This window comes from Numida meleagris, chromosome Z (assembly GCF_002078875.1).
Source record: "Numida meleagris isolate 19003 breed g44 Domestic line chromosome Z, NumMel1.0, whole genome shotgun sequence".
In the NCBI taxonomy this organism is placed as follows: Eukaryota; Metazoa; Chordata; class Aves; order Galliformes; family Numididae; genus Numida; species Numida meleagris.
In genome coordinates, this window is record NC_034438.1 from 37849114 (window position 1) to 37865367 (window position 16254).

A 16254-nucleotide genomic window follows, 5' to 3' on the forward strand; every position below is an offset into this window, starting at 1 on the left:
AAAGAGGAATATATAAATCATATGAGTTATCAACAAACACACTGCTGAATCCTGAAGAAATTTATACAAGTTAAAATCTCCTGCCTGTTTTGTTATGCCTCTTCTGCCATCCAAGTGATAAAGATTTGCAAGTAGAAACTATGTCTTTAGTCATAACTAAATATACAATAACAGAAAAAAAAAAAAACACCTCAGAGTTTCATGTTCAGTCTTAAATGAAAGTAGTCCTCAACAAAACAGAAGTTAGGTATAACTTTGCCCCTGGTCACTGCATAATGTGCCACATCTCAAGGTGTTCTGTTCAGAATATTCTGATGTTAACTTTGTTCACTTATATAGTATTCACATATAAGATAAACAATAGCAACTATTTAAACATTGCAAGGACTAAACAAGCAATGACAATGACGTACAAGAGGAAATAGCACACTACAATTATCATTTGTCAAGTGAAGAAGAAAATTGACTAAATAAAACAAATTTAACACCTTTTAACTCTGTTTTTTTTTTTTTTTCTTAGCAGCACAGAAACATCTTTCTTACCACATAATTAAATGCCAAGGGACTAAGCTATAATTAAGATAATGAGTTACAGCTTCTCTTACCAGGCCTCATCTCTGCAGAACTGGGGCTTAATACACCCTCAGCAAAGGGGATATCCATTCCCACATTATCTTGTATCAACCTGAGAAGTTAAACAAAAATCAACATCTTAAAGAGATGCATAAGTTGATCATGCTCTCAAGATAACACGTATGATTTTCTACCTATTCACTTTAGAAGATTAAAACCATATTAATATAAGAGACAATCAAACACAGCTGCTGTAATTCTATTATGCAGTCCTTATCACTTATTTACGCATGTCTGTAGAGCCTTTGGTGACTGTAGGACCCACACAGCAACTTTTACCTAGATCAAGACGCAGAAGTGAATAACAGTAAGCTGGCAAACAGCAATGTTTCTCATTTTATACAAATAAAGTTGGTCTTTTCTCAACTGTCCAATAGAATGCAAGATTTTGGGAAGATTCAGCTACTATATGCAAACTATACATCACAGCAAGTGTTTCATAATAATGCTTTCTTTTCTATACCTGCTGTTACTATATAGCAAAAATCAGATCATAAGGGTTTTTTCATTCTTTTGACATAATTTGTACTTGAAAGAAATTCTGACCCAAAGCAGTCATTCTATAATCAGGGGAAAATTGATGTCCTGCATTGAAAGTGCACAGGAAGCACAAAAATTGGGAACCAAAACTCCATTATCGATTTTCAGAGACTAAAATGTTGTAAAATGTATAATTTTGACTACATTGACTACAAATCATCTTTGATATGCCCACATACAACAAGCAAAAGGCATTGAGAGGTGAAAATTATAACAAAGGTCCTTCAGTGTTTAAAGTAATCTGTCATGAACTGTTTTCATGTTCATTTTCCATTCAAGTATTTTACAAAATGCTTACTGAGAGGATGATTCTGACAGGAAACAACTCTTAACAGCTTTCAAATTGCTTGCACTAAAAATGTGTGGCTATAAAAAACTTCACTTGTTTTACCTAAATAATTATAGCATTTTTTCCTTTTATATTCCTGTTTTTAACAGAAGGAGAATAATAGGATTTTTACGCACTGATTCACAGAGATGTGATGAGAGCAAAGTGGGTACTCTTCTCTGCCACATCATCAGCTAGCTCTGTTCTGCATGATTCAGCTGAATGGGTCTGAATAGGCTTGCCTTATCTCCCCTGCAGTTAGTTCATATCCTCTCTTTCTCCATTAGCATTGCTCTTACTATTTCAGTGTGCGCAGACAAGACTTCTGGCCAATCGTTGTATCAGAGTATGAATACAGTTTCTGTTACTTCTTGTTGATTTTGTATAAGTTTATATATAAATGTGTACCTATAGGCCAAAAGTAAGGCGAAGTCTTCACTGTGCTCAGAATTGTAAAAGATCTTTACCCCAAGCCCTATAGCATCAAATTCCCAATACAGATATTAAAACTAGTGAACTCACATCCTTCCCATAAGAGCTTATATATATTATAGACAGCATAAGATTAGGACCATGTTTATGCTTCTCAGCTTGTGATCAGGATTTGTCTCTAAATAAAAATGGACATATCTTGCTAGCTAGCTTTACTTATTTATCCCCAACTACTGTAGAGTAGATCTCTCAAAAATGCAAAGATTAACCACTTAATTATTTCCATGTAACACCAGTTCTGAAATATGCAGAATTACTGTCAAGTAAGGCTTGCAATATGCTCTTTAAACACACATTAGAATGGCAAAGAAAAGTAAAGCAGCAAGTATCTGCTCATAATAAAATGAATGGCATAAACTGACTGCAAATTATCATTTTTTTTCCTGCTTTTTAGTATCATCTGTGTTCACAAGCTGTACAGAAAACTGACACATAGAACAGCACCACAATTTACTCAGAAAATGTAAATAAATTATTAGGCTCTTTGGCTTCTTTTGTAGTCTTCAAGTCACAGTAAAATACGAATAATGAAGCCTAATTTATTCTGCTAAACTCAGCAGAAACAAACCTGAATTCTAATGACAAGTATGTTGTAACAGAAGAATAAGGTAAGAAATTATAGTGGTGGAAACAAGGTGGGGGAAAGATGAGTACTTCTATTCCATTTTAATTCAGATTAAAATTTTATGTTAGGTTTTATTCAGCTTACTAATTGTAAAAACTATGTACATTTCCTACATTGCATCAGTTTGGGAATTCTCAGATCCACAAGGGTGTGTATACTGACTGACCTGTGTGGAGTTTTGGTTGTAACATACAGGCCATTAATTTATAAAATTGCCTTATATCCTCATCACATCAAAAGATAATTCCTAACTGAACAAGCTTCAGAAATCACTGCAGGAACTAATTTGAAAGGAAATGTTCTTACTGCAAGGTCTGTGAAGAGCAAGCTACAGGAAGACAGTGATTCTTTTTTAAATTCTGTATTAAAATGAGATGGTATTCTCTGCAAAAAGCCTATACAAGTGTTCAAGTGAAATTAAGATAATCTTCTCCTCTATATGGTAAGAGCACAACTGCATTTTGTATATGCCATCCTTACAGAAACTCTTTGTATCATTTGATATAGCAATTTCCTACAATTGATTCAAAATTTTATGACTTGCCTAGAATTGTATTAATGTCTGGGATAGAATTATCCTAATTCATGACACTTCCAGGATTACCTCAAGATGACTTTTCTCCCTGTGGTATTTTGATCTTCTTTTAAAAAATGTGTACATAATTGGAGCAGGCATTGCTGTTTTCTCTAGAATCTCTTACACTTTCACAGAGTTAATTCCAAATGTTTTTCTGCTTTCAGTTGGACAGCTACAGCTGAGCCTAAAACAGTCATCACAAGAATGGCACGTTTCTGGTCAACTAAAATATAAATATCTTTCATATCTTTTGGCTTGAATTTCTGCTGAAATACAGCTACTGCTACTCAAAGAATTAGGCATTACAAGCCAACAGCATGAGAACTTCTCTGAAAATCTCTGTGAAAATGCTATATCATCAACATAATGTCAATAGTCTATATCATCCTTATTGGGACATTTGATTAGGAAAACAAGAACCTGCTTGCTATCAAATGAACAGTCAACAGACTTTTGGGGAAGTGAAGGGAAGAAGTAAGGGAAAGGCTGCTGTGGAGTAAGATCCCCATTTTCCTAGCCTCCTTGTGTATTACCAAAGCAGTTTAAAGAGTCCTTCCCAGATATGCATAGTCTATGTTCAGTGAAATTTAATGTTTTAAAAAGAAATTTGTAATTAATATTTGTTCAGTCAAAAACTAGTAGTGGGTTAATCTGGGGGTTTAGTGGGTACAATGTTATCTCAACACATGTCGCTGGTGTTGCTCTTCAGACTGCCCACTGTGGTGAGAACAAGCACAGCACGCATGAAGTTTGTTCTAGAGATATAGCTGCCTAATTTATAACAGATTTTGTGAGCGTGCTGTTCTGAGTTAATCAGCACACTGCAGAGGAATTTCTGGGTGTGCATAAGCTGAGAGAGCACCAGGTCTCAACAGATCTCAAGTAACAAGGGATGGAATACAGATACTTAAACTAAGCAACTGTCTCCTTTACCCACAGAATACTTTACATATTCCCAAAATTATGGTTTCCAAATTCCCTGCCCTTCATATAATTGCAATTGATGGTATAGACGATATGGCCGAAAGTGCCAGAAAATTGAACTTTTTTTCCTTTTAGTCAATGTTCCTTGTTGAAGAAGTAAATTAAGCTACTTTAGAAAGCTCCAGTCTAATCAGGTATGGTTTACTAGATTGGTTTAAAAAAAAAATAGATCTTTCGCCCAGAACCTCAGAACAGAGGTCAAAGCAAAATAAGTTTTTTGTGTCATAAATGACTTCTTTTATGTTACACACAGACCAGCCATTTAAGAATCAGATGGGAATCAAGTTACTGCATATTTGCTTTGATAACTCAGGTTTACATCACTGTTCAGAAGTAGCCAGAAAAACCCTATTTCTCAAAAGCGCTTCAGAGCAAGTTACCGGATTCTTATGAGGAGAGCAGACAGAGAGTGGAAGCTGAAATCCTTTCCCTGCTCTTTCTTGAATCTGTCATTCTTACAGCTCAGTAAACTAATAATCTTTAAATACTTCTTAGTGCCCTCTCAGGTCAGTATTTCTCAGAATAAAAGTTATCTTTTCTGACTTTTCTAGATAGAACGGTATTTGGCTATTTTGGAAAGAGCAGCTCTGAATATTCACAGCAATATGTCATAATCCCTATGGGCTGTGCTGCCTCACACTCTGTCATATGTGATATATCACCAGTTCCCAAGACGTTATGTGGCTATTACATACCAAGAAGTTAAACACTTTAGTCTAAAACAAATTAGCTCTCCAGCTTGTTGCTCTGAATGAACACCTGCAACCTACAAGAGACAACAGTAATGCAGCCTTTTTACAGCAAATCCCTCCACTCTAATCCACTAAAAATTGTGTGCCACTCAGACTTTAAATTTTACATATTTTACAAGTTTCTGGGCTCACCAATTAAAAAAAAAAACAACAAACTTTTAATCTGATGTGGAACTGACAACAACTGCAAAACACTTTTCCTATTTGAGTTAGTCATATTTGCACCCTGCCATTCCCTCTGTACTCAGCAATACTTCAAAATTTTCAAAAGGCTTATTAAAAGGAATGACAAAGATGAAATCACCTTAACTCATACTACTACATGCTTGTTTTGGAAACTAAATGGAAGAAAGGGAGATGAAGTACAGTGAAAAGGTTATTCAGAGACCAGACATCCGGCTTTTTTTTTGTCTTCTCAAATTCCACACATTATGCAGGTACACTCCAGTCTCAGATGAAATAAAAATCTTGCTTACAGCCCACTGTCTCACTGACTGACAATAGAAAATTGAGCTATTTGGAAGAAGAATGCACTAACTGTGAAATTTTAGGTACAAAAACAAGCGTAGGGAACTCCACTCTTCCCTGAGCTGCTTTTGCAGAGGATACCCAGCACAAAGCACCTTCTCATTGGAGCCCTGCTGGTACACAGGCATGGGGACCAGACAGTGAGAAATGAGAACTTGAGGGACTGGACATGACAGTCCAGTATTTTCCATGACAGATATAAAAAAACCCCACCACCTTGGCTTTTATCCAGCAATGCCTGTCAGTTGGCTCTCAACAGAGCTGCCCTTGGAAGAGCACTCAGGATTGAAGGTAAGCAGGGGTCAATGCCTTGCAGGCACAGCCAGAGCACACAGTGCCTTGTGTTGGCCAGTCCCAGAGAGCCTGCAGCAGCAGCCAGGCTGCTCCACCAGCAGGATGCATAGCCTCTTCTGGACTAGTTAGTGACACTGCTGTTCCCCAGCTCAGAACAGGAAGACTCTGAGATATAGCCTACAGCAAATCTTTAAGCTCTTTACAAATGGGAATTTATATCAAGGATACATTGAGAAAAAGTGTTTTAAAAGCAATTTTAGAGAACTCTTGGATGTAATTCTTTAACAGCTGTGCCTACAGCCTAAAGACGACACTATAGGAAAAAAAGTGCAATTCTGTACTGTTGAAAAATAAAACTGATAAAATATAGGCTGTAGTCTAAGAAAAGATTGACAAAAATATACAAAAAAGAAACACAGATGTCATAAACATTAGTCGCAAAGTAACTAACTGGACAGTGCTGGAAGAGAAGAAGAACGCTATTAACAAGTGTGCTCATTAAAAGCAACTCTTAAAATTACATCCTAAAACTAGACATTAGCTACAAATTTTCCAGACAATAAACAAAAATTTCAACAGTTGCCTATTAACAGGTAGAGGAGACTGCAGTGTGACTTTTTTCAGTTCAGCAAAATTAATGATACTTAAAGTACAGTAGAGTATGCAACAAATCAAACTGACATATGCCGTGCACGATTCAGTCAGTATCAGCCACAGACTTCTTTAGCTACAACTACATACCAAGAGAATGAACATATTGGAAAAAGTCCACTCCAAGATATCTAAGACTAGAAAAAGAAGTCATTACTTTTACTCACATCTGTGTAAAAGTAATCACTGCATACAGGTTACTTGTAAAAACTGATTAATTTTATAACCTCCCGAGAGCTGCATTTAGCAACCATATGTTAGCATACTAAATTAACACTGTTTCTATTGCTATTTATTTGGTACCTCTTTTAATCACAAATTTGTTCAGGAAAAGTCTTTAATCCGAATGCTGGAATCTATGCTTAAGCATGAGACTTTTATTACCATTTCTGGATGCAAACCAAAACCCCAAAAATTATCTGTGCTGTCTTGTTTGAGCTAAAAGCTTTATTTATCAAGCATCTGTGCAAACGTCAACTAATCACTTTCATGCTGATGCACAGTAGAAAAAAACATGCTAATATTCCCATCATATAGAAAAACAAGTCACTCACTTCCTCAATAGCCATGGAATAAATGATTGCTTAAAATTAGTAACTTCCTAGTTTTTCATGCTTTACTCTTCAATTATAAAGCTTCTTATACTGACTGTGCTGTTGGTTGGTGCTTTCCACATCCCATTTTTTTAAATTCATTCTCAGCATCAAAGTTGGATAAAAAAGCCAAACTTGTCTGTAAAAATTAATATCTTTTCTGCAGAAAAATCCTATACGTTAGCCAAAAAGCCTTAAATTGTTTCCATTTCTATATGTTGACTGAAGTATGTTAAACTTCTGGCTCTAGGCCAATTCATAATTTTTTTAACCATTTTCATGAAAATGTTTTGTAGTCTCCAAAGAACTTTGGGTTACCACATCTGTTTATCCATCCATTTTGCTCCTGCTCCTCATCCTAGCTCTGTATAGTAAGACTCAATTTTTTCCAGGTAGCCACTGACGGTAATAGGCTCTCCTATCTGCTCTTATCAGTTTAAGTCTGATAAAAATAAAAGCTGCTGTTCTTAGGCACATGCCACTGCTTTCACTGCTGCTATGCAGCCATAGGCTGTCTGTTCTGATTCCTTGCCAGTTCTCTCCCTGTGTCACAGCACAAGAGAGGAAGCCAAAGCCAGGAATGGACGCAGGGAGCCATGGAGGAACAAATCTAAATTAGTGAGTGAGAATGTGACTGACTTGGCTACTTTAACAACCTTATAAACATGTCCATGGGTCAGGAAGGCTTATGGAAGGCATCCAGGGCTTCAGGCTTCCTTCATTATCCAGGAATTTTTCTGTGACTTCCAGACACAGAAAATAAAAAGCATCTCCACGCAGAATGATGAAAACTGGGTCTAAATTCCAAACCTGTGTGTCTTATTGAAATGGGGTCTTAGGAATGGCAGCCAGGCTGACACTGCCTGCAACAGAGCCCAGAACCACCCCAGAGTCCCTTTCTAGGTGTTTGCCATCAGCAGGTTACAGAATGCTTAGGAAACAGTACAAACCACGAACAGCACCTTATCTTGTCCTTTATGCATGCCCAAACATAATTTACCGTGCACTGTGCAAACACTGCTGTAAAGACAGAATGATCAGTCCTTTCTAGTGCTTTTCAAAGGTGCTAATCACTCAAGTATTAGGCATTACCAAATACTAACTTTCCCTGAACAACTTCTGAGTTAAGGGCAAGAAATTATTCACTGAGACAGTAGAAGGAAAACTTTGAAAAGAGAAACTTTGAAGTTGTCATTTATTGTCAGCTCCAAATACACGATGTCTAATAACCTTGGAGATTCTTTTTCTAAATATGCAGCATTTTATAACATCTTCTATGTGCCATTACAGATTCTCATGACAAGCTGCTCCTGAAAAAGATCAGTTCACTCAAGTCCCAGTGGCTCTGTTGTGGCATCCATAGAAAGAACAGATCAGACAGGGTCAGAGGAGGAGGATATGTGCAATTCAAGCAGCTGCTGACTGTTAGTGACCTCTTGTGCAGCACATAAGAACCCAGTAGGACAGACAGGAAGAGAAGAAAATTAATTCTTCAGGGCAGTGTTATCTGCCTACATCCATGAAATAGCACTACCTCCAGCAATGCTTCTTACTGCGGACAGCAGAGCCTGCTAGGCATTTCCTAATTTCATTGCTTTAGTAATATTCTCTTCACTCAGTATTTTGTTTGCAGAAGCATGTAAAGTAGGATCTGTTTCCTGACATCCACTATCATTGAATAATTATTCTTCCTTAAGAAAAAATCAGTTTTAGGTTATTCATTTCTCACTCTAAAACCAGTTTTCATTGCACTATGCAGTTCACAGGGACCCTGCCAAATTGTGCTGTCAAAAGCATTCCTCAGAACCCCTGCAATTCCAAATGATGTAACTGGCACATGAACAGCACTTAAAAAACAGCATGCACTCTAGACCCAGGGCAGCCATCTGTGCTTCCAGGAAGTATGCTAATTCTTTTAGAGTAGGCAGATGTTGCAAGGTCAGAAGCTGAAAATCTTTAGGAAGCTGTACATTTTATACCCTACAGAGATTCTTTAGTGGAGTTTTGGGAACTCCCCTTCAACCATTACTGCAGTCTGCACCTTATTAAACACATTTGTTCTCAAATGAAGACATGCTGGGATGCCTCTGACCATTAGTAATAACCATTAGTTCCATAATAGAACTAACTACTCTTTTCTACTTTTATTTTCTGTAGTACTGTCAACTTCTGCATCATGCACTTGACTTCTTTCCATGAATGTATGAACAACAACATGTGCAGTGATGATGATACTTTTTATCAGATTTGAATAACTGAAATCAAATGTTAGAATGAAGGATCCTAGAAGAGATTGATCTAGACTTGCCCACCTAATGGAATATGTTTGGGGGCAATCTGCTGCTAGCCATAAGAACTCACTTAACAACAATATCTACAGATTCATGCCACATTTATTGGTCTGTTTATTAAAGCATTAAGACTTTGTTAGCATTTCTTTGATCTCATGTTTAGCCCTTGCACAATTGATAACATGCTGATATACATGAAAAGATACATGACAACATTTTTTACACCATACAATTTATATTTTTCTCTTCCCCTCAAAATATTTTTTCTCTGGTCCTATTTTATACTTCATTATTTATCCTTCTCCTATTTTCACTTAGTCAACTTCAGTACTTTAAACTTTGCTAATTTGGTCATTTCCTCTTTTCTTCTTATTTCTATGTCACTGGACACCCGCATTTCCACTCCTCCTTCCTAATGCAACCATGACTTCACAACTCACTATCCATGTTATTATAACTTAAAATCATCTTATCTGTGGTAGCAGATAATTAACCTGCAAACACCTGTGAAAACTAGCCAGTACTTTTTCCCTATCTTGGTCATGACTGATCTAAAGAAAGGCACTAAAGGGGGTGATGTTAAATTTCAGTCTCCCATAAAGCTGCAGTGGTCAGAGACATAACAGATAGCAGGGAATGTAACAACACAGGATAAAGAGTGGGAATTTTAACTGGTCAGATTAAAACTGAAACATCTTAACGGGTGTAACTGAAAAGTTATCATCAGTCAGAAGTGACAGGACAAGGGGGAACAGTTTTAAACTAAAAGAAGGGACATTTAGATTTGATGTCAGGGGGTAATTTTTCACTGAGAGGGTGGTGAGGCACTGGCACGGGCTGCCCACAGAAGCATTGGATGCCCCATCCCTAGAGACATACAAGGCCAGGCTCGATGGGGCCCTGGGCAGCCTGAGCAGGTGGGTGGCAGCTCTCCGCATGGCAGGGATCTTGGAACTTTAAGGTCCCTTCCAACTCAAGATATTCCATAATTCTATGATTTGCAGCTCGGAAAAAATAGAGGAAAAGTCCAGCCATGAGCCAGAGAAGACACCTAATCAGGGCACATAAGCTCTGCTGAAGCAGTGAAAGCAGTACCAAAGACCGCAGTCCAGGAGCCTACTTGCACTGTCAGAAGGTGCTTACAGCGGGGATGCAGTCAGGCCCTGCAGCAAGTGGAACCAAAAGGATATGTGCAAATGGAGATGGGGGAAGCAGAAAGGCACCAGTTCTCATCAGAAGCAAAAGTCTGCTTACATTGAGTTGGAAGAGCCATGGAAGCAGCAGAAAGATAAAAACCAATTTAAGTTTGGGAGATATGTGATTGTCAGACATAGCAAAACGAAATAGCAACAAGAAATGCCAGACTGAAGAAGTAATGTACAGGACGAGATGAGAAAATGGAGTTCTTCCTTTCCCCGTAAGGCAGTCCTCATACACTATAGGTTGGGAGATAGAAGGGCAAGGCCAGCCTCATGCCACACCTCTTCAGACAATCTGGCAAAGGCTGCTGTCCGTCACAGACAGCTCTCCGAAGTTTGCTGCCAGTGTTTTCTGCTGAGGAGACTGATCTTGTTTTTATAGAAGAGAGTCAATTTTCATCTGGTACCATGAAATAAACCTTCTGCTGTCTACTTTTCACAGCTGCAGTGGCTACAGAGTCTACATGGACATGCTTAAAACTAATCAGTAATATCTGAGTGAGTTAATTCATAAAACTCCATGGCATTCTAGCCACTTTTTTCAACATTCAAAGGAAAAAAAGCAGGTACACAAAGAAACCTGTCAAGCAGCTGGCCTCTCTATGTCAATCATGTATTTTGTTACTGTAGCACCATGTTTTACTGGATATTTGTGCTGGGCCTCATAGGAAGTGTCTCCAATACCAAAGACACTACAGTGATACAAACAGCTTACAACTGCCGACAGATTCATATTCTAACATACACAATATTTCTTCATAACTCTGAGTGACGCATCTTTTAACTGAACAAAAGAACTCTGGCTTAAAGATCACCTTTTTTTTTCCCTCTAAGCCTTTCTATACATGCAGTACAAGATGACAACATTATTTTCTTATTACTGCTGAATATCATGGTGATGCCATAAAAACAGAACAAACTGCTTGTAGCAGAATCTGTGCTTTTTAAGCAGCAAATATATGCCAATGACAGACTTGTCTGTGACTATACAAACTTTATTACTGTCCAGACACACAAGACCAAATAACAGACAAACTTATCAAAGGTAGGAATAGAGAAGTTATTTTTGATCCTAGCACTCCCCTGACACCCAAGTGAGAGTATGAGGGGAACACAGCAGCCTCAGAAGAAGTGTTTTGGAAGGATAAGGATTTGTGCACGTTGTTTCCTCCCGCCCCCTGCAGCTGCCTTAATGCCTCCTGACAGTGCTGCTAGAGCTCTGGGCATTCTCTTTCTCAACATAGCTCTGCTTCTCAAGCATATTAATAAAGATGACATCTCTGCCTGCCCCTTGTTCTCTTGGAATGACTCCAGCTAAATACACCTGCCAACATTTCCATTAGTGTTGCACCGAGTAGCTAATATTTAGACATTCTGTAGTTTTTCAATACATACTATGCATCATTATCATTTGTTTGCTTATCACACTTAAAACTGAAAATTATTTTCATTTCTTCATTACAGACAGAGATGCAAATCACTGAATGGAGCCAAATCAAGCTCTCTTTATTGAATTTAAACAAAAACAGTGCCTGTACAAACCAACTTCTGCAGAAATGTTTCAGTCCTTTTACCAGTGAGATTATTACTGCACCCTTTATCATGTAACCTTCAAAGATTATAGAATGTGTTCCTTGCAAAAATATGAGGATATTGCAAAAAAATTTAAAAACCACATTTCCACCGCTAGCAATAAAAATAAATGAACACGATACCACTGTCAAGTAGACTACATAAGAGCTATTACAAACAATTACTATGCCAGAAATTAAGCAGTCTAAAAAACAAGTTATCCAGTGACAAAGCCCAACATTCATTCTTTTTCCCACCATGTCCTCAGAGCCAGGCAAACAAGCTGAAAATAATCTAAAGTGCTAGGTGATTGTACAGTGAAGTTTTGTTTCCTAATTACAAATACCATGCCTGCACCCAGACAAAAGAAACCCCATTGAACTGATGCAAGCTTCTCTCATGAAGAGCTGCAGTAGAATTAAAATGCAGCTGCCTGATTTTCAGTAATGAGGTCCGGGTTGCTTTGCATCCTGCTAACAAACACTTCCCCCTTTTCTGTCTAAAGAAACTGGAACAATAGAGACATTAATCAGAAAACCCGCAAATCAGCCTCTCAGTATAAAGAGACGCTTACCTTCTAAAGACTTGAAGAGGCCTTTCTACGGGGAAAATAGTACAGATGCTTTATTGCTGCACTTCAGCATCCCTCTTTCTGTAGCAGTTTACTAGGAATACACATCCTCCACCATTTTCTTGTCACGTGGCTAGTGTTTCTGTTAAATAAGGGTGATCACCTGCCTTCAGATAGCCTGCCGTATGAATCAGCTACCACAGGGCTTTGGGTAAGGGAGCACTGAAATGAACACAGAACAGCGCTTTAGCTGCGGAAACAGCATTTTGCGTTCCCTGCGGAGCTTTGTCATAGCATCTCCAAACTTTACACAGCGAGTCAGCTGGCTGCAGTGAAAAGCTCCCTGCTGCTTCATTTCAGAGCCTGAGGAAAGCCTGCGATGAGAGATTGCATGACAAAAGTTCTTATGGATTCAGCCCATCTCAGCCCTCATTTCTGTTTGCATCGATGGTTATAGAGCACATGCATATTCATGCTTTACATAATTTGTTCTGTTTGCAATTCAGCTATGGAAATGCATATGCAAATTTTTTCTTTTTTTTTAAGCACAATTCACAGACCCGGGTGAATACTGGCAACACAAAATCATATCCAAACCAAGAAGTAATGCTCATAGCCTGCGCTGCTGACTGTGTTTCTTAGGGGCCTGCTTCCCATATAGCATAGTACCACAGCTTCCTTCATAAAAGCCTAATGGGTGTAGACAAGCCAAGTTAAAAAGGGCTTTAAATCCTCTTTGTTACAGTCCTGTGAAGGAAAACAGAAAAGCAGGCCCTAGGGCTGCCTAACCTTCAGCTAGTTAGTCCCCTCCTTGAAGATGAGAACTGGAGATGTTTCCACATCAAATTTCTAAGCTATAAGCATTCAAAAACAAACAAAATCCTAACCTTATTTTGTCAATACATCTCCATGAACAACTACAGAACAGCATAAATAAAAATTCAGTGGTTCCCACCTTATTCTTCAATGTATTAGTAATTCTATAGGAAAACATCTCCTGCTCTACTGCAGATCTCCTGGTAAATCACGCCACTTTAAAGAACAACAGACCAACACTGAAAACTACAGAAATAATCAAATTAAAATATACTTTCTAAAGAGGACGCTGCTGTAGAAATGTGATCTTTGATGCTACTGCCACCTAACTAAATAAAAATTCTCAATAATGGCGATAATTTTTAGCACTTTTTCAATTGGATGATTTTAATTTATTTTAAATCCCAAGCGTAGACACTCAGCAGATGTACAGGAAATAGAGCTATGGAGTATTTCTACATAATACAAGTCATTAGCAGAATGAAATTGGGAAAGCTTTGACCCTGTGTGCTCAGAATGGCACAGATTGTCCTTGAGATTTTGAGTCTCCGTTGGGACCTCCAAAATTCACTGCAGCTCACTGTCAAAGATAAGTCTATGTCAACAGCATTAAGTTTGAAAGCTCACTAATGCTGAAATTTTGCCATTGATTACATAGGTTAAAAAAATACAGAGTGAATTAACTCAGAAAAAGTAGTTTCTGAATAGCAGGGTATTTTTTTATGTGACCACAAAACCATACAAACATAGTCCAAGTCTTTTTGGTTTAAGAAATTGGATCCATCAGCTCCACCTCACAACAAAATCTCAGAATCACAAGTGGGTAACAGTAAGTAGACTCTTCTTCCTTTTTCTATCACTGCAATGTTGTCCCCCTAAAATGTTAAAAAGTTTTTAATGTACTTGGTATTGTGCATGTAAATATTAATGTTATTTTTACAAAAATGGGATCATCACCATATTGGCTGCTGCTATTGTTTAACAGCTGGCTCTGCAATGGAAAACTGGGTTTTTAGTTTTAATTAATTTTCAACCTCCAGATGGTGATGGAAAATACTGTATCACCCCAAAATTGATAACCAAAAAGATGGTTGTCATGACTTCATAGACCAAATCAAGTACAGGGAAAGAAATGGTGCTATAAGAATGCATGCATGAACAACGTATATTATTACTTCCATCAGTTTAAATAAAAGGTTAGTAGTGAGATTCACTGATATTACAATAGACTGTAATGATTTTTTTAAAAAAAGAAAATGTTTTATTTAGCAGCTATATTGTCAGAAATTTTTCTGCTTTGAATGTGTTCCAGTGATTCTTCTCTTTACACAGAAGCAACATTTTCACAAAGGATAATGCATGACAAGTAGCTTCAAATCCATAATGTGCATTATTACAGTGATAATAATGATCCAATACATAATCATGTAAAATACATCAATCGTATAGCGCCCATCCAAAGAAGCAGGCTCTGAGCCTGCAATCCTAAGAGACTGGCTCATCCCAATCAAAACTTTAGTTCAGTTTCAAATCTTTTTTTTTTTTTCCTTTTTTTACAAGGCATTAAACTCTTATTTGCATGGACTTAAGGTCCTTCTCTGTTTTCACTCCTTTCCCTGTATGCTTGTTTTTAACCTTTAAAGCATGTTCCTTGTGCTTAGTGAATTGTCACACATTGTACTGCCAAGTGAAAGATTTCAAGTCCATCGTCTTGTAGGTCAGCAGGAGTTGGAAGCACCACTGAAGCATCAAGCTTAGTTCCCAGAGTGCCTGGAATTGCTTTCTAGTGAATTTGGCCAATTAATAAACAATGATAGAAGTGAAAGATGACAGTCCCACCAGTAAACAGGGTGAAAAAATAAACAGAAACATCCACAGGAAAGTAAAGGTTACTTTGCAGGATGTGGTCTCTAAAACCTACCGCAGATTTTCAGTCCTTCAGAATTCCTAAATATAGTAGCAAGCTTTGATCATTAAAGCAAGGAGAGCATGGGCTCTCTAATTCACTACCTTATCCTGGTTTGGGGGTGATAATATAGACATTTTGAGAAAAAACTGACAAAAATCCTTGCTCCTCTGGAGTTGATAATTTTTTTCTTTTAACAGGTTCCACTCTTCCATTGTTTCAATTCAGTACTGGACATTGGTCCTGGACTTGAATCGTTAATGTCTGTTGATGTGCATTTGGCTAAAGTCTGCAAAGAGACCGCAGACTTTGTCCCAGAACTCTTACTAATCTTGAAATAGTCACAGATTTTATTTTGATCATATTTCATTATCTTCACAGTGTGATTAAATATGATTAAAACAGTCTTCTCTACTGAATATTTACTGGGCTTCTTACAGTACTAGGCAGATGTAGTAATCAGCAGTACAGCAATGGTCAAAGAGTTATTTTGGACAGAGGCAGTGGAAGAAGTATCTTTGCCAAAGAGTCACTATATAAGTGAGCAGAAGAGATTGATTCCTGCTTCTTTGAAAACGTGCTACATGGAAGATAAAGTAAGTTCTTTTTTTTTTTTACTATTTTTAAGTAGAATATTTATTCTAGTAGATTAAATAAATCTTGGCAGTTGTTCAAAAGAAATTCTTTGTCCTTTTGCTCAGTTTTGCCACCAGCTTTCCAAGATCTCCCTCAAACCTTCCAAACTTCAGTGCCCTTATCTCTACCGCTCTCACTATTTCTTCATCCTCAAGTTTACAGCATTTCCCTCAGTTCTTTTTAACTTTTCCCACTAAAAAAAAATGATAATTCTTTCCTACAGCAAAGATAAGAGCAAGAATGATCTGCTGTACACAACCAGAAAC

At 37.6% G+C, this 16254-nt stretch overlaps 1 protein-coding gene across 3 annotated transcripts in view; it reads right to left on the reverse strand.

Moving 5' to 3' along the window:
• PRUNE2 (prune homolog 2) overlaps nucleotides 1-16254 on the reverse strand; it is a 138165-nt gene that overhangs the window by 22973 nt on the left and 98938 nt on the right. For all 3 annotated transcript variants that reach the window (XM_021380677.1, XM_021380675.1, XM_021380676.1), the window contains exon 11: nucleotides 606-685. In XM_021380677.1, the coding sequence (XP_021236352.1) occupies nucleotides 606-685 (80 nt within the window). The remainder of the gene's footprint in view (nucleotides 1-605; nucleotides 686-16254) is intronic.